This window comes from Podarcis vaucheri (assembly GCF_965113315.1).
Source record: "Podarcis vaucheri genome assembly, contig: SUPER_10_unloc_1, whole genome shotgun sequence".
Lineage (NCBI taxonomy): Eukaryota > Metazoa > Chordata > Lepidosauria > Squamata > Lacertidae > Podarcis > Podarcis vaucheri.
Genome location: NW_028118809.1, coordinates 2,101,896 through 2,129,562, shown reverse-complemented (window position 1 = coordinate 2,129,562; position 27,667 = coordinate 2,101,896). Strand labels below are relative to the sequence as shown.

The 27,667-nt window shown below is 43.7% G+C and overlaps 2 protein-coding genes across 3 annotated transcripts in view; both read left to right on the top strand.

Moving 5' to 3' along the window:
• MAPK11 (mitogen-activated protein kinase 11) overlaps positions 1-5,607 on the top strand; it is a 57,740-nt gene extending 52,133 nt beyond the window's left edge. For both annotated transcript variants that reach the window (XM_082242481.1, XM_082242480.1), the window contains exons 11-12: positions 460-633; positions 4,711-5,607. In XM_082242481.1, the coding sequence (XP_082098607.1) occupies positions 460-633; positions 4,711-4,784 (248 nt within the window). In that variant the 3' untranslated portion in view covers positions 4,785-5,607. The remainder of the gene's footprint in view (positions 1-459; positions 634-4,710) is intronic.
• Positions 5,608-10,493: 4,886 nt separating this feature from the next.
• MAPK12 (mitogen-activated protein kinase 12) overlaps positions 10,494-27,667 on the top strand; it is a 51,480-nt gene continuing 34,306 nt past the window's right edge. The window contains exons 1-4 of the mRNA XM_082242473.1: positions 10,494-10,852; positions 16,936-17,065; positions 23,332-23,390; positions 26,591-26,702. Coding sequence (XP_082098599.1) covers positions 10,509-10,852; positions 16,936-17,065; positions 23,332-23,390; positions 26,591-26,702 — 645 coding nt within the window. The 5' untranslated portion in view covers positions 10,494-10,508. The remainder of the gene's footprint in view (positions 10,853-16,935; positions 17,066-23,331; positions 23,391-26,590; positions 26,703-27,667) is intronic.

Sequence of the window (27,667 nt, the reverse complement as noted above, 5' to 3'; positions counted from 1 at the left end):
TGTGATCATGCTAGTTATTAATTAGTAATTAATAAGCTGTGAGCGTGCTGGTAATTAAATGATGTTTTATACGTTTTGTATGTAGAAACTTAACTCCGCTAAAGCATCAATTATCTAGCATGCCTGTGTAAATATATCGTTATTTTCTTTCTTTAAAATATACACAAACAGGGATCTGTTATTTTCTTTTCATCATGGTTCATCTGCAATTTCATGCTTGACTGTTTGCATTTTGTGCCTGGGAACTGATTCCCAGATACAAAATGCTTTGTGCAAAGTGGTACCAAATAAACATGTTTATAATGCTATATTTTCCTTTGGTTAATTTATTTTTTAAATAAATATTTTGCAACCTTGAGATTAGGTTGTGGAAGGCATGCAGCATTTTACTCAAGATATTTCAGTTTTCCTGATGATGGTGGTAAAGTGAATTTTGGATTTTATTTTCTTTAATCCTAGCTGTAGATCTTCTTGAGAAAATGCTTATACTGGATAGCGATAAAAGAATAACAGCATCAGAAGCACTTGCGCATCCTTACTTTGTACAATACCACGATCCTGATGATGAACCTGAGGCAGAACTGTATGATGAATCAATAGAGAATAAAGAACGGATTATAGATGAATGGAAAGGTAAAGAAGTCTGTCGTTCTGCAGTTGACATGCAGAGCAACCCCCACCCCAAATTCTAGAAGAGCAAAGAAAATTGGGTTTTTAGACAGTTTTTACAGAACTCTTTGATTCCATTTTTAGGACTGCATGAGGAAATGAAATCTCTTTGCCTGGTTTTGCTCAGTTATCAGTGACTTGAGGGGATTTCTAATTTTTTGTTTATTTTGGTTAGGCTTTATTTTGAAATGTAAAGAAGGAAAAGCCATTTGTTCAGAACTTGCAAACATTTGATAGGAACTGGCCCCGGCATGTACATTGTGAACTATGGGACCTGTAGCTTCTTGCTAGAATTACTTCAGATGTTTGCTTTAACCTCAGCCGCTGGATGTTAACAGCATCTTAAGATATATAGTCTCATATCTGCTCAAGGCTAAAGTGACAAAGAAGATCCCTTGCTAGCAAAACATGTTGCCTGTGACATTATTTACCAAAGTAAGGCTATCACTGGCACCTTGAAGTTTTAAATAATGCCACGGGCAACATTTTTTTTTGCTAGCAAGGGATATTGTTTCAGGTTTAAGAAGTGAATGAAGACGGGCACCTGAAAATTACATAAACACACAACTCGCTTTGTGTAAAATATCCTATGGCTTGGATCCTATGCTAACAGCATTCAGAAGCCTCTCTGAAGGGTTGAAAGAACCCCTCAACAATGTGGGATGGCGAGTCGGAAAATGGAGGGCAGGATTTATTGTCTGAAATTTGACAGGAGCCCTAATACAACATTCAAGTTCACAGAAGGTTCCTGTTCCACATTTGTTCCTTTCTGATGAGCCTTCTCCAGAAAGCATTTCAGAAGACACTGGGATGCAGTAAAATTTCTTTCCATGAACTTCCACCTTACATTCAGGTTCTAGCCTGTGTTCTTTTATTCTCTTGTGTGCTCAACACATAGGGCATCACCTTCATCTGCCCCAAGTGTTTCCCAAACTAGGATATCCAGCTGCTTTTGGACTACAATTCCCATCATCCTTGACCACTGGTCTTGCCAGCTAGGGATGATGGGAGTTGTAGTCCAAAAACAGCTGGTGACCCAAGTCTAGGAAACACTGATACACACACATTCCAATTTGATCTTCCTCTTTTGACTGTTGAGTCAAGAGACAATTCCACCTGCACTCTAGTTATGTGCAGGGATCTGAATGTTGACTTGCTGCTTGTTACCAGTGTATTCAGACACTTTCTTCTTACTTGGTGGAGTTTAAACACTTGCACCCTTTCATTTAGCAGCCTGAATTTACGTATGTTTATTTGGAAGTGAGTCCCACTGAGTTCAATACTGCTTGCTCCCAAGTAAGTGTGCATAACAAATCTCTCAATGTACCCTGTGGCCCAATTAAAACAATTTTAAGTCAAAGCACACATGTGTGCTATGGAAATACTTTAGCTGAGAGAGTTTTGTGGCGTATTTTCCACAACTTTTTGGTGATGGTGGTCTTTATCCACCAATCTGGGATAAGATAGCCTGCCCAGTTGTATAGCTGGGGAGTCCACCTTCTGCTAGACCAGACTTCCTCAACCTCAGCCCTCCAGATGTTTGGAGACTACAATTCCCATCATCCCTGACCACTGGTCCTTCTAGCTAGGCATCATGGGAGTTGTAGGCCAAAAACATCTGGAGGGCCGAAGTTGAGGAAGCCTGTGCTAGACCTTACAAAATAACCTCGTTCCCAAAACCTTGTAACAAATTACCATTCACTGGGTGGGGGTGGGGGTGGGAATGTGTATTCACACAGTGAGAAAGAAGTTCTTTGTTACACGCTAATTCCCCCCCTTCCTGTCAACATTTATTTCTGTAAAATGCAGTAACCTCCCTTTCTTTAAATAATAGACAACCCTTGGTTTAAAGAGGCAGAGGACACAGTTGTATATTTTCCCCCCTACCACTTGAAATGTTGAGGCAAGCTGGTTTTATTATTATTCGCATGCACTTCACCCAATGACGGGTATTATATAAGGAATGTTTCAGTGAAATGCCTTCTAGCAAAACTCACAAAGAAAAGCAGAAGTGAAATCCTTACATACACTGGGCTTTCGATTTTAGAAAGATACGTTGTTTTCCCAGAGATTGTTGCTGTGATGTGGCCAACCATCATTAATCATAACACTTTTTGATTCTATCTCTCTTGAGTTTCAATTTTAAAAATGTCTGTTTTATTTTCATAAAAGCTTTCGCTCCATGTTTTAGAGGTTTTGTACTGTATTTTGTACTGTATTGTACCCGTGGGGATGCGGGTGGTGCTGTGGGTTAAACCACAGAGCTTAGGACTTGCTGATCAGAAGGTCGGCGGTTCGAATCACCGCAACGGGGTGCGCTCCCGTTGCTCGGTCCCAGCTCCTGCCCGCCTAGCAGTTAAAAGCACATCAAAGTGCAAGTAGATAAATAGGTACCGCTCCGGTGGGAAGGTAAACGGCGTTTCCGTGCTCTGCTCTGGTTCACCAGAAGCGGCTTAGTCATGCAGGCCACATGACCCAGAAGCTGTACACCGGCTCCCTCGGCCAATAAAGCGAGATGAGCGCCGCAACCCCAGAGTCGGCCACGACTGGACCTAATGGTCAGGGGTCCCTTTACCTTTACCTTTACTGTATTCCACCATAAACCATCTTAAAGTTGTAGAAGCAATGTTTGGAAATTTAAAGTGTTTGAAACTATGTTAGCATTAGTTCTCATCAGCATCCAGATGCTAAGATTTCCCCCTAGAGCTGCCTTATCTGGTTCTTTCAGAAGAACTGGGTGGGCTTTTAATTTAATTTGTAAGTATAGTAATGTCACTAACATAAGATCTACTGATCTTAACACCTAAGTGGGTGAGGGGGAAAGGAGATGGTTGCTCAGTTTTGTGGGGTGGGGCTACATTATTCAGGACTTTAAACACTACTGCAAGTACAGTGGTGCCCCGCAAGACGAATGCCTCGCAAGACGGAAAACCCGCTAGACAAAAGGGTTTTCCGTTTTGGAGGTGCTTCGCAAAACGAATTTCCTATGGGCTTGCTTCGCAAGACGAAAATGTCTTGCGAGTTCCTGCGGGGTTGTTTTCTTTTTCCCAAGCCGCTAAGCCGCTTATCAGCTGATCCGCTAAGCCGCTTAACAGCTGATCCGCTAAGCCGCTTATCAGCTGATCCGCTAAACCCTTTAAGCCGCTAATAGCGCTAATCCGCTAAGCCGCTAATGGGCTTGCTTCGCAAGACGAAAAAACTGCAAGACGAAGAGACTCGCGGAACGGATTCTTTTCGTCTTGCGAGGCACCACTGTACCTTGATTTTGACCCAGAAACCAGTTGTTGTTCTCTTAATACTACATCTCATCTCCATCACCTCCACCATGTCTGAGTGTGAGAGAGACCATTTTTCTATGCTCAGCTGTTCTGTTTTAATTTAAGCAGTGTCAGTCTGTGTGCAAGCAGAACGTTAAAGTTTTGCATCCATGAGATCATTTACACCAAATAGCCAGACAGGTAGGTACTTTCATTCAAATTTAAGGAAAGTTTCTGCAGTTGATATGTCCGTGTCAATGTGGGGAAATTGTGTTATTTTGTATCCTGGGCAAACTAGTCAGATGACACTGTGTGTTCCTGATGCGGACTGTGCAATCCATTTTTTTTATTTTAAAAAGCGAGACTTCACTTCATTAGGAGTTAGGATCCTTACACAGAAAGGGAAATGTATTTAAACGGTCATTGGCAAGACATGCAGAAATCTGTCTACCGGATCTGATTGTTTCTCCTGCAGAGTTGGGTCATTCATCCTCAGTGCTAGAGAAAAATGTGTTTTTATGGATTTTATAGCCATGGTTTGTTACAGTACAGTAGTCAGCACAGCCTATCCTTCAGTATATAGTTATTGGCACAGCAAATCTGAGGTTCAGGTTCTTGGTATATTAAACTTGTGTGTCTGTGTGTGTGATGAGAAAGTGAACAACCACAGACAATTCCTTGAATATGTGTGTTCCTTCTGCCTTCAATGCCCTGATGCATATCTAAATTACTAATATTTCATATTCACGTTGGGTTTTTTTCCTCTCTCTCTCTCTCATTCAAGAACTTACATATGAAGAAGTGATCAGCTTCAAACCACCCGATTTAAAGATGGATAGCCTTGAAATTGAACAATAAATCCAGAACCTTATCTTTTTTGGCCATGCTGTACTATGAAGACTATTAAACGGATTGCATTGCAATTTAATTTCATATACCACAAGCGTAGATTTTACTATCCAAAGATCTTGGAAGAGCTATGGGAAAGCAGATAAATAGCGTTGAAGGAAAATGTATCCGGGGTGTGTTTTGCCTTGTACCACGAATGTAATAATTACAGAACATTAAGAACCGCTTCATTATGACAAATGATGCACTGAGGGTTTGTTTTTTTACAAAAAAACTGTGTCTTCTCTGCATGTCTCATTCTATTGGTTGTGATGCCAAAAATGGTGATTTTAATATTATTTTGAGGTTGTACAGTTAAAGCATGAATGTATGTTGAAACAAAAATAGAAGCCCATACAAGCAATTTATTATTTTTAAGAGTTACCTTAATTCTATGTTGTGTTATGTTTATTACTTTTTAATTTATAGATAGTGCCTTTAGGAGAAGGGGCCACTGTAGTAAGTTAGTCATAATAGATACCTGTAGTGGTTTTCATGACCATGCTAAGAGTTTCTGGAGTGATTGACCGACAGTTGGAAGTCAGTGAGTCAGATCATTGTTTTGTCATTAGAGTTTGCCGTCATTTTTCCTATAGTTGTAGAAAACTGCAGAGCACAGTTTTACTAGTGATCTAGCCCTAAAATGGTCCACTGTGTCAAGTTCTAATGAGTGGAATTTATCGCACACATTTGAGTTCTTTGAAGATCTAGCTCCCCACTAGAGCACTTTCTCTGTAATTTTGGAGTGCCTGTTCCTCCCCTCCCCTGTCAATAAACTGTTTTGAAAACAAAACATGTTTCCTGTGCTTTAAAAATGTTTATGATGGCAATTAATTTTAATCTGGGTAAAAATGTATGTGCTGTGCATGAGCTGAAACTAGAATGTCTTTGGATTAAAAATAAAATAAAATCTGCAGCATACTATAGAAGGTATAAAGAAGTGGGTGGACAACTCTGGCCCTCAAATGGTAATGTATATGTCATTATGACCATTAAATACATCTAGTTCAGATCTGAGACTGGTAGGTCTCTGCTTGCCTCTAAAAGGCAGACTCATAAATGGGACACTACCTCTTTCATACTCTCACTTAGGAGCTTCCTCTGGAAAAAGCAGCCTTGGAGTTTGAGAGTCTTTGTATGTTTGCACACACACACACACACACACACACACACACACACATCTGAGGCTCCGGTCTGCTATGTAAGCCAGTCTAACCATTAAGAGTAGTTTCTGAGGCCCTGTTCTCTGGCCCTCCAGCCAAGAGCCATCTTGCTGGCAGGTATCAGGGATGAGGCTTTCTCAGTAGTGGCCCCTTCCCTAGGGAGATAGATACACTTGGTCTCATTGCTGGAAGGTTCCAAAACTGGGCAGCAGCGTCTTGAGCATCTCTTGGGATAAACTAATAGATATATACCATAATGACGCAGTAGCTACTAGGAACAGGCAGTGGCGTAGCGTGGGGGGTGCCAGGGGTGCCGGCCGCACCGGGCGCAACATCTGGGGGGGGCGCTCGCTGCCTCCGGAGTCGTCGAAGAGCCTCGGGCGCAGGCTGTAGCGGAGCCGCATGTCTCGCGGAACCGACGAGCTGTGCGCGCGTCCGGGCTGAAGGCGCCCGGCAGGCAGTGGCTCTCAGCGCTCGCCGCGGAGGACGCGCCAGGCAGCCCCTCCTCACAGCCCCGCCTCCGCCGCTGCTGCTGCAGCTGCTGGGCCATTGCATTTTCCTCACCTCTCTGCCCCGCTCCTCCTCCGGGCAAGCGGCGTCGTTTGGGCGGCAGCGCCAGCGGCAACTCGCAGGTTAGGGGTTAGGGGGGGCGCAAATTACTTGCCTTGCCCCGGCTTAGGGGGCGCAAATTACTTGCGTTGCCCCGGGTGCTGACAACTCACGCTACGCCGCTGGGAACAGGGAACCATATGGAAACTGTTTTTGTAAAGAAGTTCTCCACACAAGTGAGCCAGTTTGAACCATCCCGTGCAAGAGCCACCTGAATATTGTTGGTATAATACGGGAGTGGTGAACCTGTGGTCCTCCAGATGTTGTTGGATTCCAACTTCCATCATTTCAAGTCAGCATAGCTAAGTCAGGATGATGGTGATAAATTTATTATTTATACCCCACACATCTGGCTGGGTTTCCCCAGCCACTCTAGGTGGCTTCCAACAAAATATTAAAATACAATAGTCTGTTAAACATTAAACACTTCCCTAAACAGCACTGCCTTCAGATGTCTTCTGATGGAAGTTGGGAGTCCAGTATTTGGAAGGCTCAAGTTCACCACCCCTGGAATACTGGAAGCCGGCTAATACAGAAAAAACCCATTCCACACCAATATGTAGTGGCAGTTTGACCTTCTAGGTACTTGCCGTTTTGAACGTCCTCAGAAAGGGAGTGAATGGCTGCTAAAATTGTATATTAAAATCTTAACATGGAGAATTTGGCAAGGTTGAATATTTCAGAATCTCTCAGTGGACCATCTTTGATCCTGGGGTCACCCTCATACACAACAGTTTTGTGGCATCTAAAAGACTTAACAGGTGTACTGTGGCGTAAGCTTTTGTAGACTAGAGCCCATCACCAGAAGTATGGTGTGCCTGCCTCGGCAGATCTGTTCACACTAGCATAGAGCAGGGAAATGTAAACAGTTGGTCACACACTCAAGAGTATGAAAAGGGCCTCCAAGGTCTATCTCATCTACCCTCCCTGCTAAAGCAGGAAATCCCACTGCTACAATTTCTGTCAAAAGCCAGCTGGAAGCAAGGAGCTGCAAAAACGGGAAGTCATTAAAAAAAAATTGTTTGGCTTCTTCAAGAGTCCAAGCTATGAATATTGGCAGTCTTCCCAAATACAGAAGGGAACTGTCTCGCATGTTGATTATGCAACCATTTTGTATTTTGTGCTCCCAGCAACTGTTGGTTATTTGTGTCTAATGTTCCAGCAAATGTGCAGGTTATAGAATATATTCTTGTTCCAAAACGACACTACTGTGCCCAAATAAATACAGACCACCAGCTGGAATAAACTCCTGCGCACGGGATTGATTTTGTATTTCTGTTATCGTTCCTTCTCACCTTGTTAACCTAATTTATCCTACAGTAACGCAGCTTTTTAAAAATCTGTTTGATCCTGCTGGCAAGGATAGTTCATAACAAACCAGTTATTTTCCAATGTGCTATTATTAAGTCATTAGAAACCAAGGTCCAATTCTATTGAAATGGTTTCCTTCCACTGTGTGCTGTTTGCTACCATGCAGAGAGACAATCATGGTACCAAAGCTCATTTCCTTTGATGCTTCCACTTCAAAAACTGTTCTGGCCTATAAGCCCAGAGGTGTGACAGAAAACAAGGCATGCTTGTCATGTTTTTCATGACTGCCTCTCTGCCCAAAGCATAATGTCGAAAGAGACGGTCTCAGTCAACCCTAAAAACAGATACTCTCCTGGAACAATTTGGAAACAACGCTAAATACCGGGTCACCACAGCCACTCTTTAGTTCAGCCTGTGGCAAATCTCTCTTTTGGTGAGTTATTTCTGATGGTCACAATTTTTACCTCCCACTTACAGGCAAGGTTAAGGTGGATTAACCATGATATGCAAATCAGAGTGTTATTGCTAGCAGTGAATGAGTCACACAGTTCTGCGAAGGAAGTAACAGGTCTGCCACAAATCCTGCAGTTACAAGTAAACCAGCTGCAGACTCCAATGACAAACACATATAAGGAAAAATGTGGGGAATGCACCCTTTCCCATTTTTTAGCTGCCCTGCTTATGAAAGAGATGAAAGGGTAGCAATTGAATTAATTTTGCAAGTCGCAGCAGCTACTTACATTCATGGTTCTTGATGCTTATAGAAAAATAGTGTGGTGTAATTTATTGGACTGTTCCAGAATTGGCAAACTGCAAATAATTTGACTTATGTGCCCTAATTAAATTTATTCGTATTCAAGGTTCCACAAGTCTCTCTCTTGTTCCTAATCCACTATTTTCACTCAGGAAATTCATTGTTTGTTGACATAGATGGGGATGGAAAATCAGGCACATGAAAAGATACCATGGATAAAATGTATCTGGAGAAGAATTGCCAGATTCACTAATGGTGTGTGTGTGTGTGTGTGTGTGTGCGTGTGTGTGCGCTGTGAATGAATGAATGAATGAATGAAAGAATGAAAAATAACAACAGTATAAAGACAAGTGAGGTACATTGCTACTGTATTTGGAAGTTCATGACTGAGTAGAGCTTCCAAGTCCAGATGCATTATGTCTGTATACCAGATGTTGCTTTCATGCTTTGACTAAGCACTGTGGAAGAGGCTCTTAAAACTACAAGATGTGTATTTAGTTTGAATCACCAGGGACAGTTCAATTACAAAATCCACTTTGTAGCCAACCATCTCAAAGGTGATACTTGACAACCAAAAGTGCAACCCTCACAAGCAAACAACAATGTGGAAACCACAGTGCTTATTTAGGAGGAGATAAAAAACTATTTCTCTTTCCCGCCATTTCCATTCTTTATGTACAAAAATGGAAGGAAGAAGTTCCCTCCAAAGAAGCAAGGAGAAGTAAGGTGATGGGCTATGTGGAATCGGCAAAGTTAACAGCCAAAATAAGAGAACTTAATGGTGATAGTTTTGTGGAAGAATGGAAGCCTTATTCGGATTACTGAAAGAAATGCTATAGTATGATGAATTCACGATCAGGATTTGAACTATGAGCAACAGAAGGAATTAGAGATTATTGTTATGGTATAAGACCCGGGTGCCACCTTGAAGAAAACATTAGGAGGGGCCAGGTAAGCCCTGAACCACATAATTGATCACATGATATGTGATCGATTTGAATGACTATGCCCATCAACTTTAGGGGGCAGCTCCCTCAAATATTTTATGGGGGGCAAAGACCCCCTCAGCCCCTAGGAGTTGGCTCCTATGGTATAAGAAATAAAAAATATGGTGCAGCAAAGGGGGAGAAATAAAAAATACCACCATGGGAAACGGGTTGAGAAGTCGACAAAACAAAAGAGACATTTATGTGTTGGAGTGTATATACAGGGCCAGATTGAGGCTTGATGAGGCCCTAAGCTACTAAAGGTAATGGAGCCCTTTATATGTCCATCTGTCCTTTGTCAACAACAAATTGTCGCTGTTTTTTCATAGCTGCCAACATTTCCCCTTTTTAAGGGAAATTCCCTTATTCTGAATAGGATTCCTCGCAAGAAAAGGGAAAAGTTGACAGCTATGGTTTTTTGTGTTGAATATATGCTATATGGTAATTTATGGATCTAAGCCATTTGCACATAACAAAGTCTGTATTTTATCAAAGTAATTGTTGAACTGAAATACAATTAAAGAAGAAGTAGATTATATTTTGGAAATGTACATCCAGTTGTTTTTTTCCTTTAAATTTTTTTTTGGGGCCCCCAAGAGAGTGGGACACTGAGCTATAGTTTGCTTAGCTTATACCTAAATCCACCACTGTGAAACTTTTGAAATGTAATAAAATATAACCTCGGGTGCGGGGGGGGGCGGGAGAGCGAGATTTCTTTCCCAGCTAGCCAGCGGCGTTGTCAATCGACCTCTCCAAAATAATAAATGGGAAAGGAAACGCCCTGGAGGAAGAGGGCGCATGTTGCGAGACCTTCATCCATCCATCCATCCACGCTGCCTGCAGCGCGGTCCCCTCCCACCAAAGGGGGTGAATGGTGGGAAAGAAAGGGGGAGAGAAGGAGCGAGAGCCGCCCTCCTCCACAGAGGCTGGGAAAGAGAAAGAGAAACGCACGCCCAGGCGGAGAGAGAGAGAGAGACAGAAGGCGGACGGGCGCGCGCAAAGGCGAGGCGCGCCCCCTCCGCGCGCGGTTCCGCCTCCCGCCGCGGTTGCTCCTCTCTTTCGCCGGGAGCTGGCGGCGCGGGGGAGGCGGGGAGCTGCCATGTCCTCCCCCAAGAAAGGCTTCTACCGGCAGGAGATCACCAAGACCGCGTGGGAGGTGAGGGAGCGCTACCGGGAGCTGCAGGCGGTGGGATCCGGAGCCTACGGCGCCGTCTGGTGAGTCTGGAGCGGGGCGAGGGGAGGAAGGAGGACCCCGGGGTTCAGGGCGAGGAGGCGCAGCAGGCGAAGCAGCCCCGGAGGAAAGCGGGGCGAGGGGGGGGGGAGAGACTCTATCCAAGTTCCCCAGCGATCCCGGAGTCGCCGGAGGGAGGACAATGGGCGCCTCGCAACTTCTGCTTCCCCGCAGACTCTGGAAAAAGGGGGCTGGGGAGGTTGCGCGCTGCTGGTGGGGCTTGCGCGCTCCACACGCAGCCTTCCCGTCTGCGCTCTCAGCTGCGCCTCGCCAATTCGCCGCGCGCCCGGTTCGGCGGAGGCGAGCGGGCGCCGAATTCGAACCCAGAGCTCCGTACTTCTTCTGCTCGCCCGTCTGAAGGACACTCTGCCCGAGGTTAAGGGCTGGGAAGGTGCAGGGGTCTGTGGTCGGATAAGCTTGTTTGGGGGGGGGGGGAAATGCACATCGATACTGCCCTCCAATATTTCACAAATGAAAATAGGGACGCCCTATTTAATCATAATCATAATATGCTTATTTATACCCTGTCCATCTGACTGGGCTGCCCCGGCCACTCTGGGCAGCTTCCAACACATATAAAATAATAATAATAATAATAATAATAATAATAATAATAATAATAATAATAATAATAAACACATATAAAAACATAATCCTAGGGGGCCGAGGTCCCTTCGCCGCCCTCTCCCCCTAAAATATTTGAGGGGGGGAGTGTAAGGGCATTGCCATTCAAATGGTCTGCATGTGCCGTGTCATGTGATTGATGACACCCCAATAATAATAATAATAATAATAATAATTTTATTTGCCACCCATCTTACTGGGTTGCCCCAGCCACTCTGGGCAGCTCTCAACGAAAAATAGTAAAAGCACAATACTAAAATACACACAAAAAACTTCCCTGAACAGGGCTGCCTTCAGATGTCTTTGAAAAACGACCAAGCTGTTTGCCTGTTTGACATCTACTGGGAGGGCGTTCCACAGGGTGGGCGCAACTACTGAAAAACCCCTCTTGCCTGGTTCCCTGCACATCTTGAAGACCACATCTATGCAATGTGGAAATGTGCGTGGAGAAATGTTTCTTCTCCGCCTTCTTTTTTTCACTTTTATTGCCTTGCTTCCTGTGGTGTTAGAAACTTCCTGTTGGGGGGGGGGGCGATAGGAAGCAAAATTTTACTCTTGGCAAATGGGTTCCCAGACATTGATATGGGTGCCTTCACAGGATTCTTTCATTTAAAGGGCTGCATGACAGAATTTGTGGACTTTCTGCCCCATTTGAAGCCAGTTCTCTGCTTCTTCTACAGATGTTAAAATGCCAATAACCTCAGACGGACAGGGAAGGAGGCTGGTATTTTTTTGCCTGCAACAGGCTGTGCGAGGGCAGATCTCCCTACTAGTGCAAAGAAACTGCACCTCCAGCATCAGTTGTGTTTCTGACACAGGAAGGTGTTGAGAGTAAAATAGAGGAGGCTGACAGCTGTCAGATACAGAAGGATGCACAGGGAAGAACTGTTTGACACAGATAAGCTCCCTTTTGTTGAGTGCTATTCAAGTGTCTGGTCTTTGCAGCTCCTTCTGTTCCTCATATTCCGCTGAGAACGGCTGTCAGGCTTGGCCATCCCTACATAAACAGTGGTGAAGTAATCTGCAGTGAGGTAGAGGGTATTTAACATGTAAGACAGGCGTTTTTTCTCTCTCCTGTTGTTAGAATCCTTGTGCGGACTTGCCCCAAAATGTGGAATAGAGTTGGAATGAAGGAATCTCAACTGAAGCATCCATGGCAGATGGCCATCCAATCTCTGCTTAAAAATTCTCCAAGTAAGGAGAGTCCACAACCTCCTGAGGGAAACGCTTCCACTGCCGAACAGCTCTTCCTGTCAGAAAGTTCTCCCAGAAATAACATAAATACCTTAAATAATGCAGATTTAAGCCACCCCCAGAATGTCAGGAGCACAGGAAAGTGCCATATTTCTGAGTCAGGCCCACCCAACTCAGTACTGTCTGCAGATTTGGAGATGGGAGCGTTTTCTTCACCCCCATTGGTCTGAGGTCCAGTGCTGACGACCTTCTGGTGGTTCCCTTGCTATGAGAAGCCAAGTTACAGAGAACCAGGCAGAAGGCCTTCTTGGTAGTGGCGCCCGTCCTGTGGAACGCCCTCCCACCAGAAGACATCTGAAGGCAGCCCTGTTTAGGGAAGGTTTTAATGTTTAATAGATTATTGTATTTTAATATTCTGTTGAAAGCCACCCAGAGTGGCTGGGGAAGCCCAGCCAGATGGGCGGGGTATAAATAAATTATTATTATTATTATTATTATTATTATTATTATTATTCCAGCCTAACTGAAAAAGACAGGGATTGAACCTGGGACTCTCTGCATGAGCTCCGCCTCTGAGCTGCAACCCTTCCTTTATGTGGTTTATATGGCAATCCCCACGAACCCCATAGCAATTGCATGGGGGTCCAGGAGAATTACGCCAGTTGCATGTGAATACTGCACCTCCTTTGGGTCTTGGGCACTGTATTGCCAATGCTCACACTCTTCCTTTTCACTCTGCTCTCGCCATTTCCATTTTGTGGCGAGGAGGAAGAATGAGAGAAACTAGTGGAGCCAAGACTATTTTCAGTCTGCCAGGTATATCCACTTGGGCAGGCATAGACAAACTCGGCCCTCCAGAAGTTTTGGGACTACAACTCCCATCATCCCTAGCTCACAGGGCCAGTGGTCGGGGTGATGGGAATTGTAGTTCCAAAATATCTGGAGGGCCGAGTTTGCCTAAGCCTGCACTTGGAGGTGGGGCAAGGAATAGGAACAGAGAAACTAACGGTAAGGAACAGAATACCTCTGGTTGTGTTTCGAGGTCTGTTTGATGACGGTGCTTGGCACTCGCAGGATCACTTTTGAACGACACTCGAGAGCAGCTGAGTCAGTTTTACGGAAGCATAAATATAATAATAATAATAATAATAATAATAATAATAATAATAATAATAATAATAATAAATTATTTATATCCCGCCCTCCCCAGCTGAAGCCGGGCTCAGAGCGGCTAACAACAATAAGACTATAAGCATCTATTTATGCATATTATTATTATTCTGGGATATCTCACTCTGTAGAGAAGGAGGCGTTTATATTCTCAGGGTCTTTGGTTCAAGCCGCAAGTTGGGAAAAAGATTCTGGCGTTGCAGGGGGTTGGACTAGATGCCCTTCCAATTCCTCAATTTGATGATCTATGATTTGTTGTTGTTGTTGTTGTTGTTGTTGTTGTTGTTGCATATAACATTCCCAGAGACAAATCCGTCATCAGGGTCCTAAATAACAATGGGGTTTTCTGTTGCAGTGTAATATTTTTACATTGATGTATTCGCAGGACCGTTTTGGTTACTGGTTCTGTCTCTAAGTCAGAAGCTCCCAAGTTTAGTCCCTGGCACCAGTTGGTAGGACTGCCACCAACCACTATATATTGGGTTTAATGCACCAAAGGTCTGACTTCGTAAAAGACAACTTTCTGTGTTCAAAACAGGCATCTGAATTAGTCCTTTAAATAAATGTTCATTTAGGCCAGGGGTCCGCAAACTAAGGCCCGCAGGCCGGATAAGGCCCGAGGGACTCGTTTATCCGGCCAGCGGCAGGCAACCCCCGCCGCCCGCTGCTGCCGCAACACACTTCCGGGTCAGAGGAGCACCGGACATAGCTTGTGCGCATGTGCATGCGTTATTTCCGGTGCACATCCGGGTTGGAGGAGGCCCGTGCACATGTGCACAAGCTATTTTCAGTGCTCCTCCGACCCGGAAGTGCGCTAGAAATAGGGTGTTTGCACGCATATGGGCACGCGCTCCCCCGCTTCCAGCCCACTGCGTGATCAGCGCTGGAGACAGCGGCCCGAGGTTGCTGACCCCTGAGTTAAGCTTTACCTGTCTTTAATATTTACTACAGTGGTACCTCAGGTTAAGAACTTAATTCGTTCTGGAGGTCCGTTCTTAACCTGAAACTGTTCTTAATCTGAGGTACCACTTTAGCTAATGGGGCCTCCCGCTGCTGCCACACCCCCAGAGCACGATTTCTGTTCTCATCCTGAAGCAAAGTGCTTAACCCGAGGTACTATTTCTGGGTTAGCGGAGTCTGTAACCTGAAGCGTCTGTAACCAGAGGTAGCACTGTATTATGGTTCCTTAGCCATGTGTCTTAGTTCCTTTCCATATGTTGACATTTTCTAGGAGTGCCCCTGGGTCAATTTTTCACATACCGGGTGTTAACGTTGTTCGCTATTTTTATGTCTGTTTTGCGTCGCACCTTAATTTACAAGCTGGGATGACCTTCAGTGACAATGTTGTCTCCTGCCTACCACCACAGCTGTTTTTCTCATCTTCTGGCCCCGCAACACAGCAGTCCTGAGGTGGGAAATGTGGTTCTTAGAGGGATATAAACTTACATCTAGCCTCATGTGTTTTATCATCTGAAACATCATAATAAAACTGCCATAGTGATTTAAGCTGTTCCTGCCTTATCCTCACAACTGTAATTCAACTGCGATTTAGCCTGGTGCAAGAGTGAAGAACCCAAGGACCTGCAGACGTTGTTGGACTACAACTCCCATCATCCCTGACCATTGGCTATGCTTGCTAGAGCTGATGGGAGTTGGGATCCAACAACAGCTGGATGGCCACATGTCCCCCAACCTTGTCTACATAGGCTTGGACTCACTGTGACTGGGGGCAGGGAGATCAAACTGCTGTGTCTTTCTGGGTAGAACACATAGCAATGGAATTCATCCTTTGTGTGCAGCAGGTCCCAGGTTTTCCAGTTGAAAAGATTCAGGTGGCAGGTATTGGGGAATATTTCTGTTTGAGATAAAGAGAACCTGTTCCCATTAGAGTAGTAATATGAACACAGAAAGAGTTCTACTGGAACAGACAAGTCCTGTCTATTCAGAATTCTCCTCTCCCAACTACCTAAGGTAAAGGTAAAGGACCCCTGGACAGTTGAGTCCAGTCAAAGGCAACTACAGTGGTACCTCGGATTAAGAACTTCATTCCAGAGGTCCGTTCTTAACCTGAAACTGTTCTTAACCTGAAGCACCACTTTAGCTAATGGGGCCTCCCGCTGCTGCCACGCCGCCGGAGCACGATTTCTGTTCTCATCCTGAAGCAAAGTTCTTAACCCGAGGTACTATTTCTGGGTTAGCAGAGTCTGTAACCTGAAGCGTATGTAACCCAAGGTACAACAGTAGAAATAAATATGTAATATCAAGCAGCATCGGGGGAAAGTAGGGATGCATCTAGGACAAAGAACAGGAAGTCAACTTTGGGGGGAAATTGTATTAAATTTTATGTAACTTGGCATTGATTTGTGTAAAATTTGGAAAACTAATAAATATTATTTGGCAAAAGAAAACAAACCCCATGAGCCAGACATGATACTTGGCTAGATATAAAAAATAATATGTCCAGGAATGAGGCAGTTTTCAGTATTACAATACATTTCTGAAACTGCCTGCCCATGCTCTTAACTTATGAACAAGCTAACTACCATGCCACAGTTTGGATTTGGATTTGATATCCCGCTTTATCACTACCCAAAGGAGTCTCAAAGTGGCTAACATTCTCCTTTCCCTTCCTCCCTCACAACAAACACTCTGTGAGGTGAGTGGGGCTGAGGACTTCAGAGAAGTGTGACTGGCCCAAGGTCACCCAGCAGCTGCATGTGGAGGAGCGGGGAAACGAACCCAGTTCACCAGATTACGAGTCTACTGTTCTTAACCACTACACCACACTGGCTCTCAGTTAAATTTGCTGAGTTCTGAAAGCAAGTTTGAAGGGAGCCACATGCACACATATCCATCCTTTTCCACTCTCACATACCCACCCTCCTATTGAAATGCACACACGGCTTGGCAGGCGTTGGGAACACACAGAAACTGAATTTTGTCGCCCTTGCTTGGGTGCTGTTATACGGCATATTCCTTATCTGCGTCAATAAACGCGCTTTGTCTCATTCCCAGGATGCAGCTATACCCTTTCGCCTAGCTTCTGATTCATGGAATTTCTGTTCTCGTTTCCTTTAAGCTCAGCTATTGACAGGAAAAATGGAACAAAAGTGGCTATTAAGAAGTTGTACCGTCCATTTCAATCGGAACTTTTTGCCAAGCGAGCCTATCGGGAATTGCGTCTCCTGAAACACATGAAGCATGAAAATGTGAGTATAGAGGCACTAACAAACCTCTCTTCCCTCATTTTGGGAAGTTAGCTGCTGCACACTGCATGGCTTTAAATTCAAATTGTTTCAAATGTGTTCATTCGCACCTGGATTTTTCTATAAAGAAAAACCCGGATGGTTTCATATGAAATCTGATGTATGTTTGTAATTTTATTTCTCGGCCTGCCGCATGATTGTAATAAAACCTATGAGTGGCTTTCAAAAAAACAAAAAGAACATTGAAGTTAAAACATTCAAAAGATAATTAAAATCCATGGTAAACAAAGGATTAAAACACATTTGCAAGTAATAATAATGCCAAGATGCCAATATTATATGTCCAGAAATTGCTGTTCCTATCCCTGCCATCCTCATGCCTCTTAGTTTATGCATATGAGCGCATATGCATAATGTTTCTTCATATAATCCTGCAATTATATCAGTGAATGTGTTCTCTGTTTCGTTTCAGACTTGACTATTGTTATCGTTTGCAACTTTAATTAAACTCTTATTAGCAGCTGTTTGCAACCGTCTTCCATGTTGTGCAATTATCATAATTCAAAATATACTTAACTGTTACAAGTGAGTGTAATATATGTGAATATATCATCACAGTAATATTAAGGGCAGTTCACACAATAAATTGCTTTCTATATGCAGCAGCTTGGATGATGATGATGATAATTATTTATTTATTTATTTATACCCCGCCCATCTCGCTGGGTTTCCCCAGCCACTCTGGGCAGCTTCCAACAAAATATTAAAATACAATAGTCTATTAACCATTAAAAGCTTCCCTAAACAGGGCTGCCTTCAGATGTCTTCTAAGCCTTCAGATGCCTGTGAAAGTGTGATCCTAAACAAGTTTACCTAGAAAGGCCCATTGAGTTCAATCAAGCTTACTCCCATGTAGCCCTGATAAGTTCAATCCAAAAAGTTCACAATAGTCATGTTTCCGATCTCCTCCTCACCCCTGGACCCCAAAGCACTCTATGAAGATCCTCTCTGGGAGGTTGAGTGGGGGCCACCTAAAAATACGGGCAGGATGGATGCCGGAGGTGGAGGGCGAGATGGGAAACATTTCTTTCTTGAACTTCCTAAAGGCTGAAATCTTACGCATCGGCTGGCAGCAATCCCTGTGACCATGGTGCTTTTTCTATTTATCAATGTGAGAGCATGCGTGGAAGCGTTAAGATAAGGATAAAAATGTAATTTGTGGTCCACCTTCGAGAGCAAAAGAAGAAGGTAAGAGCTTTAGCAGAAGGATTGTGAGTTAAATTTAAGTTGATATTTCGACAGTCTTGAAATCTCAAGAAAGATAAGTGGTATCGTAAGAGCACATTAGGAGGAAGAGGTCAGCGCAAATGCTGACAGAAGATGTATGAGTATATTAGTCTGTGCACATGTTTTTTTGCCCCATCTGGAGATTACGTTTAGGTGGGGGAAATATCATATGTGAAAAGACACTGTGTTTTGAAAGGGATAGAGATGAAATGTTAATAATAATAATAATATTTTTTTATTTATACCCCGCCCTCCCCAGCCAAGGCTGGGCTCAGAGCGGCTTACAAGCAATAATAAAAACAAGATGAATGATTACAACTTAAAAACAAAAATAAATTACAACATTAAAATAATGGAACATTAAAATATTAAAATGTAGCCTCATCGCAGGAGGAGAAGGAAAAGAAAAAAGAAAGAGAGGGAGGGAGGGAATCAAATTGGCTCCAAGGCAAAAGGCCAGGTGGAACAACTCTGTCTTACAGGCCCTGCGGAAAGAAATCAGATCCTGCAGGGCCCTGGTCTCATGAGACAGAGCGTTCCACCAAGTTGGGGCCAGTGCTGAAAAGGCCCTGGCTCTGGTTGAAGCCAATCTAACTTCCTTAGGGCCTGGGAACACTAGGGTGTTGTTATTTATGGACCTTGAGGCTCTCCGTGGGGCATACCAGGAGAGGCGGTCCCGTAGGTACGAGGGTCCTAGGCCGTGAAGGGCTTTAAAAGTCAAAAGCAGCACCTTAAATCTGACCCTGTACTCCACCGGGAGCCAGTGCAGCTGGAAAAGCACTGGGTGAATATGCTCCCATGGCAGAGACCCCGTGAGGAGCCTCGCTGCAGCATTCTGCACCTGCTGGAGTTTCTGGGACAGCTTCAAGGGCAGCCCCGCGTAGAGCAAATTACAGTAATCAAGGCTGGAGATGACCGTCGCATGGATCACTGTGGCCAGGAAATGTTAAAGATAACATAGAATTAATGTAAAGAGAGAAGGGAGTAAAGTAAATTAATGCCACAATTTTTGTTAGGATTTAAAATACAAACTCAGTTAAAACAGTGGTCTCAGTCCAGAAGTATACTGAATATACTTCTGTATCACTAAAATTCTGTGCCTTTGCAGCTGATTTCTTGGCAGATTTGCTTGGGATACGCAAAGGGACTTATCCCAAGCTAAGCATGCATAGGATTGGTACCTGCTTTCTTATCCTAAATATTGGAAAATAGTTGATATAATTAAAAGTATTACCGTCAAGACCTTTGGACGTTTACTAGGAAATTATGTCCACATTTCAGTAGGACTTCCCATCTAGGCTTTAAACATACTTAGGTCAACTTTGTTTCAACTTTTATTTGAAAGTTATTCAATTAACTTTCTGTCATATAATGTTTAATGAGGCTTTTTATTGATCATGTTACTGATAAAGACTGTATCTTCAAGTTGTTTAGGTTTGGGGTCTCGTCAGGTACTGATTAACAAGTAGATTACTCTGTGGAGTACAGCATTGTACAATGGGGAGAATGACCCTATCTGCATTTAAAGCAGTTTCATACCACTTTAAACATGCACTGTCCTGGAAAGTGTAAATTGTAAAAGGTGTTGAGAGTTGTTAGGTGACTCCTATTCCCCTCACGGAGCTACAATTCTCCCGAGGGAATTCTCCCTAAATGGCCTCGGTCCAGTATACCTGAAGCAGCGTCTCCACCCCATCATTCAGTCCAGACACTGAGGTCCAGCTCCGAGGGCCTTCTGGCGGTTCCCTCACTGCGACAAGTGAGGTTACAGCAGGCAGAGGCAAGCTCGGCCCTCCAGATGTTTTGGGACTACCATTCCCATCATCCCTGACCACTGGTCCTGTTAGCTAAGGATGATGGGAGTTGTAGTCCCAAAACATCTGGAGGACCGAGTTTGCCTATGCCTGAGTTACAGGGAACCAGGCAGAAGGCCTTCTCGGTAGTGGCGCCCGCCCTGTGGAACGTCCTCCCACCAGATTTCAAGGAGATAAATACAGTTTTTAGAAGACATCTGAAGGCATCTCTACATAGGGAAGGTTTTTTTAAAAAAATATTAGTTTTATTATGCTTTTATGTTCATTGGAAGCCACCCAGAGTGTCTGGGGCAGGGCACAAGAAATAATAATAATAATAATAATTGGAGTTTCCTGGGAAGAGGAATTGATTGTCAAATGAATTTGGAAATCGGAGCTCTGTGAGGGAAATAAGGGTCTCCTAACAACTTTTAGAAGCTACATTCCCAGGATTATTTAAATGTAAAATGCAAATGTTTGTGCTCAAAACAACAATGAGAATACCACACTGTTACAAAAAACCCTCAAACTCTGTTTAAAATGTTAATAATCAAGACACTGTTTCCTGTAAAGAAATGAATTGTATCTTGTTAGGATTATGCACTGGAAAAGTAGCAACCTGGGCAGATCTAGGAAAAAAGAGATACTAGCTGAGGGGGGGGGGGAGAACCACAGCAAAAATAATGACCCTTACGGATTATTGCTAGCAAACAGCGTCTGTGATTGAGCAGGATGAACCACATGAATGGGGATACTGAGACCCATCATTATAATCCTATTTGCTCTTGATATCAACATGCGATAGGTTTTCTAGGATTCCTGTAGACAGAGTCAACAGGAAATGGGGACGTGGCAAGAAAATTTATGATCATTCTGCTGACTAACGGAATGAAAATTGCAGCCAATGAAAGAGCTATTTGGGAGTGACTATAATTGGATTGCTGAGGTCAAGATAATTTGAAATAAGTGGTTGTAGTGATGCATACTGTGCCATACAAATGAAGGCAATACAGATAACATTTTGTGTATGCCCGTCTCTAAATGTTTTTGTAAGCAGCACTGTAGAAATGCAACATGTTGTGAAATTTAAAATGTTGGAGTGGTTTTGGTAAGGCAAAAACTATTGATGATATTCCATGTCTGCCAAGGCAACTTGGCTTCACTGATCTGTGGTTTTTGATGCATAACATCAAAAGATGAAATCCGTAAAACATCAGAGAGATGCCCTCATTATGTTTCAGTTCATTCAGAATCTGAGAGTGCATTTCACATAGCACATCTTGCTTCAAAATACATTTGCTGTATAAAAATATAGTGCGTTGGTTTTCAGATAAGCTTGTCAAGCAATAGTAAACAACATATATATATAGCTCTCAAATGCAGCAGTTTCATTTTAGGAAAAGCGGGTGTTTTTACTTTGCCTCTTCAGTGAAGTGCGGTCTTCTTTCTTTTCCCACCTTCACCAGCTATGTAATGGATCAAAATAATCAGAGATCGTGGGTTATAGTGTCCTGGTTTGGCTAAAGTGCTAAACCATTTAGCACTACATGAATGAGCCTTGCAGTTGTTCGTTCTCATCTCCTCCAGCAGTGATTCTGCAAGGGGGAGACTGGCGGTTTTTCCTTTAGTTTTCAATTAACCACAATTTTAGTGTTATACTCAAACCCTGAATTGTGGTTCATCTTAATTACAGTTTCTTGAAACAAGCCAGCTTCATAAATCACAGTTTGAAGTTTATTTGTTTCAGTAAACTATAGTTAACAATAACTGCAGCTTATCTGCGCTGGAACAAATTGAAAGTCTCCCATCAGTCTCATAACTACATCAGAGAGGAGAAGGGAAGCAGCAACTGAAAAGAATGAGACTTGCTCACATAATACTAAACCAAACACATCCTATGCTTCTACCACACTAGTCTTGAGAGCCCCCCAAACCACAGGTTGTTGGGGAACTATGGTGAGGAGGTAGAAACCTCCATTCTGCAATCACAACTTGTTCTGGGTTGTTGGGATCCAGCCCTCTATATCTGTTACATATAGAATTACTGATATACAGTGGTACCTTGGTTCTCAAACTTAATCCGTTCCGGAAGTCCGTTCCAAAACCAAAGCGTTCCAAAACCAAGGCACGCTTTCCCATAGAAAGCAATGCAAAGTGGATTAATCCGTTCCAGACTTTTAAAAACAACCCCTAAAACTGCAATTGAACATGAATTTTACTATCTAACGAGACCACTGATCCATAAAATGAAAGCAAAAAAAAAAAATGTTTTGCAGTCACACAATCAATCAGTCAGTCGCTGAACTGGGTTCCACATAGACACACACAAAAAAGAGCTGCAGAAACAAGAACGCAAAATAAATAGCAAAAACAGACAGACCTCAGTGTAACACTCAAACTGGAAGTGTCGCACTCAAATCGGAAGCATAACACTCAAAACGAAAGTGTGGCTCTCAAATTGGAAGTGTAACACTCAAAACAGAGCACGTTCGGCTTCTGAAAAGAGCTCGCAAACTGGAAAACGTAATTCTGGGTTTGCAGTGTTTGGGTTCCAAGTTGTTTGAGTACCAAGGTGTTTGAGAACCAAGGTACCACTGTGCCACCATTTATTTCAGCGTTTATCTTGCAAATAATAACTTGCATAGTGTCAGGGAACTGCCATCGGAGCTAGAGGCGGAGGGAAGGCTCCAGAGGGATGGCGGAGAGGGTCCCAGTAGGGAGAGAGGCAGCCCGTCCGCTGGGGAAGGAAATCAGTGTAACACCAGTAGAGAAGGGGGGGCAGATGGGGGAATTGGAGAGGAGGCTCCAAGACTCCTCGCCGGAGACCAGCGGAGAGAGTACGGGTCCTCCGCTGCCCACACCCTCCCTGTGCAGAAGGCTTCCGCGCAGGGAGTCTAGGTGGAGACTAGGCGTCAAGGAACTTTTGTGCTGGAAAAAGTTTAAGAAACGCCAACTGACGGATTCTGCCAGCGACTGAGACAGTCACGATGCTGGAGGCTGTTCAGTCAGAAAAGGTTTAACCAGGTAACCTCGCCAGGAGTGGCGGCAACTTACGCACAAGCAACCCCTAAATCCATTACACATAGGTTATATTGTTGTTGATGTTGTTGTTGTTGTACCTTCTCATCCATCCCTTTTTGTGATTGTTAAATTCCAGGGTTTTTAATTACTTCCCTCCCCCTTTCATAGGTAATTGGACTACTAGATGTCTTCACACCAGATGTATCGCTGGATAAATTTAATGACTTGTAAGTTTACAATTCTCTTGAAAAGTTTGGATGATATATAAATATTTGTATTTAGGTTCCAAGAGGACTGGTTGCTTTGTGGCCCTTTGGCGGTCACTGTGATATAAAAGCTACATTCATATTTAATTTGCATTAAAGTGTATCTGTAGAATTACTGTTTTCCTTAAGTAAAAACAGCTAGGCCTGATTTATGCATTAGCAGGAGCACCATGGCAACTACATTTCCTCGCAAGTTTGTACTAATATTTGTCATGTTAAGGACTTGTAAGGTGTGTGAGCTGACCTGATTTTTACATTAAAAAGTATATTGGTGTTTCTCATGAGTCAAGAGTAAAGCTTGCTTTGAATAAGTGGAAATATGTTACTTCTGTCTGCTATTCCAGCTGGTAGAGGAATTTCAGCTCCACTGCATTACAGCGGTGCCTCCGGTTGCGGACAGGATCCGTTCCGGAGGTCCGGCCAGATCCCGAGGTTTTCGCGACCGGAGGACCGCTTCTACGCATGCGCGCGCACCAAAACCCAGTAAAGTACTTCTGGGTTTTCCACTTACGTATCCCAAAGTTTACATAACCAGAGGGTTATGTAAGCGCAGGTACGACTGTATTAGAGAAAATGACCTTTCAAATAGAGATAGAGGTAAGGGGACCTCTGACCATTAGGTCCAGTCGCAGACGACTCTGGGGTTGCGGCGCTCATCTCTCTTTACTGGCCGAGGGACCCGGTGTACAGCTTCCGGGTCATGTGGCCAGCATGACTAAGCCGCTTCTGGTGAACCAGAGCAGCACACGGAAACCCCGTTTACCTTCCCGCCGGAGCGGTACCTATTTATCGACATACACTTTGACGTGCTTTGAACTGCTAGGTTGGCAGGAGCGGGGACCGAGCAACGGGAGCTCACCCCGTCATGGGGATTCGAACCACTGACCTTCTGATCGGCAAGTCCTAGGCTCTGTGGTTTAACCCACATCGCCACCCACATCCCACTAAAATCAAGATATAAAACCACAAAAGTCATAATAAAAATAACAACAACAACCCTGTAGCCCCCCCAAAAAAAACATTTTAAAGGGATATAGGATGTCAAACAAATCAACCAAAGGCCTGGTTAAAAAGGAACATTTTTGCCTGGCACCTAAAGGTGTACAATGAGGGCACCAGGTGAACTTCCCTGGGGAGAGCATTCCACAGACAGGGAGCCACTGCAGAGAAGGCCCCGTTCTCATGTTGCCACCCTCCAGACCTCTTGAGGAGGAGGCACACGTAGGAGGGCCTCAGAAGGTCATCTCAGGGTCCAGGTAGGTTCATATGGAAAGAGATGATCCTTGAGGTCTTGCGGTACTGAGCCATTTAAGGCTTTACAGTGGTACCTCTGGTTACGTACTTAATTTGTTCCAGAGGTCCGTTCTTAACCTGAAACTGTTCTTAACCTGAAGCTCCACTTTAATAATAATAATAAATTTTATTTATACCCCGCCCTCCCCAGCCAAGACCGGGCTCAGAGCAGCTAACAACCAATAATAAAAACAAGTTGATTAAAATACAATTTAAAAAACAAGATTAAAATACAACATTAAAACATTAGGATGCAGGCTCTTCACAGGAGGAGAAAGGAAAAAGAAAGAGGGGGAGGGAATTAAACTGATTCTAAGCCAAAGGCCAGGTGGAACAACTCTTGTCTTGCAGGCCCTGCAGAAAGAAATCAGATCCCACAGGGCCCTGGCCTCATGAGAAAGAGCGTTCCACCAGGCCGGAGCCAGAGTTGAAAAGGCCCTGACTCTGGTTGAGGCTAATCTAACTTCGTTAGGGTCTGGGACCTCTAGGGTGTTGCTATTTATGGACCTTAAGGTCCTCCGTGGGGCACACCGAGAGAGGTGGTCCCGTAGGTACGAGGACTTTAGGTAATGGGGCCTCCCACTGCTGCCGCGCCGCCACCGCGTGATTTCTGTTCTCATCCTGAAGCAAAGTTTTTAATCCGAGGTATTATTTCTGGGTTAGCGGAGTCTGTAACCTGAAGTGTATGTAACCTGAGGTACCATTATATAGGTCAAAACCAGCACTTTGAATTGGGCCCGGAAACTAATTGGTAGCCAGTGCAGTGCAGGGACCAGGATCCGTATAATATGCTCAAACCGTTTTGCTCTGGTGAGCAACCTGGCCGCTGAATTCTTCGCCAGCTGAAGTTTCCGAACCGTCTCCAGAGGCAGCCCTACGTATAACGCAGATAGAGAGAACAGGGTTGCAGGGGGGCTACACCTGGTTCTCTGCTTTTGGTATATATCGATGAGCTGGTCTACAGGTTTCTCTCATTTTCTTCTTAATGTGTACACAGCAGTGCAAACCGCAAGCTTTTATTTAAAAGCCTGCACACAGAATGCAACTCCAGCAAGCTACTCTCGTTAACTGCCTGTATGTTCTAGGAGCAATTAGCGAGCTATCTCCAATTGGCTTTGAAATATTCATGAGCTTTCAGCAAATTAGCTATAATAAAATCGTGGGGTGAGCACACACCTATGTTTTCATTATTCAAGATTACCCACACACTCTGAAGATTATTAACCTTGGTTCCTTGCATATCCGAGTTATTGATGAGGGAGCTTTGTTTGCTTCCTTTGCACTAAATATAGACGAAATGTTCCGGCTTCTCCACCTCCCATTCTGCCTATTCAGTCACTTTGTATGAATTGCATTGTTCCCACTTTGAAACTTGAATAATTGAAGAGTATAGGGTGGAATTTCCATCACAGCCTAAGGCACTGCCAACGCATCATTTTATACATGTTTATTATTGAGTAAGTGCCATTAAATTCAGTGAAATTTAGTAAACAGCTATAGTGGTGGGTCGCAAGTCAGTGTGAGATCTAAAGCTAAGAGAGATTTTGATCCAAAGCATTATGGAAGCCCTTATAATTGTATTGAACCAATCCAATTTTATCTTTTAATGTCTAATATAAAATTGTGTCTGGCAACTAATGGCATTAACTACCAGTCAGTATTTCTTGCTTGGCTGCAAGTGGCATGTTTACAGTCGTTTTTTGAAAGCATAAACTGATTGCGGTGTTTGGTAAATAAATCTTGCCTTAAACACAAGCTTGCAAAATAGTGCCTACAGTAATTCTCAGAAATGATTGTTTTGTAATATTAATGTTTTTATTTGAATTGGTGTGTTGTTTTGTCAAGTAAAATGATTTCTTTTTTTTTAGCTACCTTGTCATGCCGTTTATGGGAACAGACTTGAGTAAAATAATGAAGCATGAGAAACTAACTGAAGACAGAATCCAGTTCCTGGTCTATCAAATGTTAAAGGGCCTAAAGGTTAGATCTCTCGCCCCCCCATCCCCCCCTCTCTCCGTTTTTGTTTGTTTTATACACTAGACTTTTCCTAAGATCTTGTGGTTAGGAAATTGGGATTGTGCTGCAAGCTCCTTCACACACAAATTTCCAATGCCTTTCTCTTTAGCTATGGTGTAGCGCATTCTTCCCAATCTATTTCCCTTCAGATATCACTAGACCAGGCATCCCCAAACTCGGCCCTCCAACTGTTTTGGGACTACAACTCCCATCATCCCTAGCTAACAGGACCAGTGGTCAGGGATGATGGGAATTGTAGTCCCAAAACAGCTGGAGGGCTGAGTTTGGAGATGCCTGCACTAGACTAATAGATACCATCAGCTCTGAACATCGGCAATGTTGACCAGCTGATGGGACTCTGGTCAGGAGGCGAGGAGAGGCTGGTATAGTGTCACATCTGAACTGGTACTAACTAGCCAGGATTGCAAATTGGGGGGAAATTCAAGGTTTGAAGTGGTCTGCAAGCTCTAGTTGAGCGGGAATCTGCCTAATGTTCATGGGATAGCGTTACATTTGAATTGGTGAGCAAGTTTCCCTCATATTTATTTCTAGACATATTTATAGGTCCTCTTTTAGAGCGTAGTCTTCCCAGCTGACAGAACAGTAGTAAGGCATGAAATGCTCTTAAAAGCAGGCCATTTTAAAACAGCAACATGACTAAAACAGCAGCTTAGACTCCAGTAATTAAGACATAGCACTAAAAACATTTTTAAAATGGCTCAGTAACTTAAGCCAGCATCGCTATAAGATCTTAAGGCAACCTGAAACAAATGCATTATTTTTAAAGGCTTATAATGTTGGGCCTTTCACAGCGCAATAGGGAAAGAGTTCCACAATCTGGAGGGGCACCACAGAAGAGACCCTGTCTCTCATGCCAACCTACTGATTTGACATGCAGGTTTGGAGCATCAAATTTAAACTGTACTTCT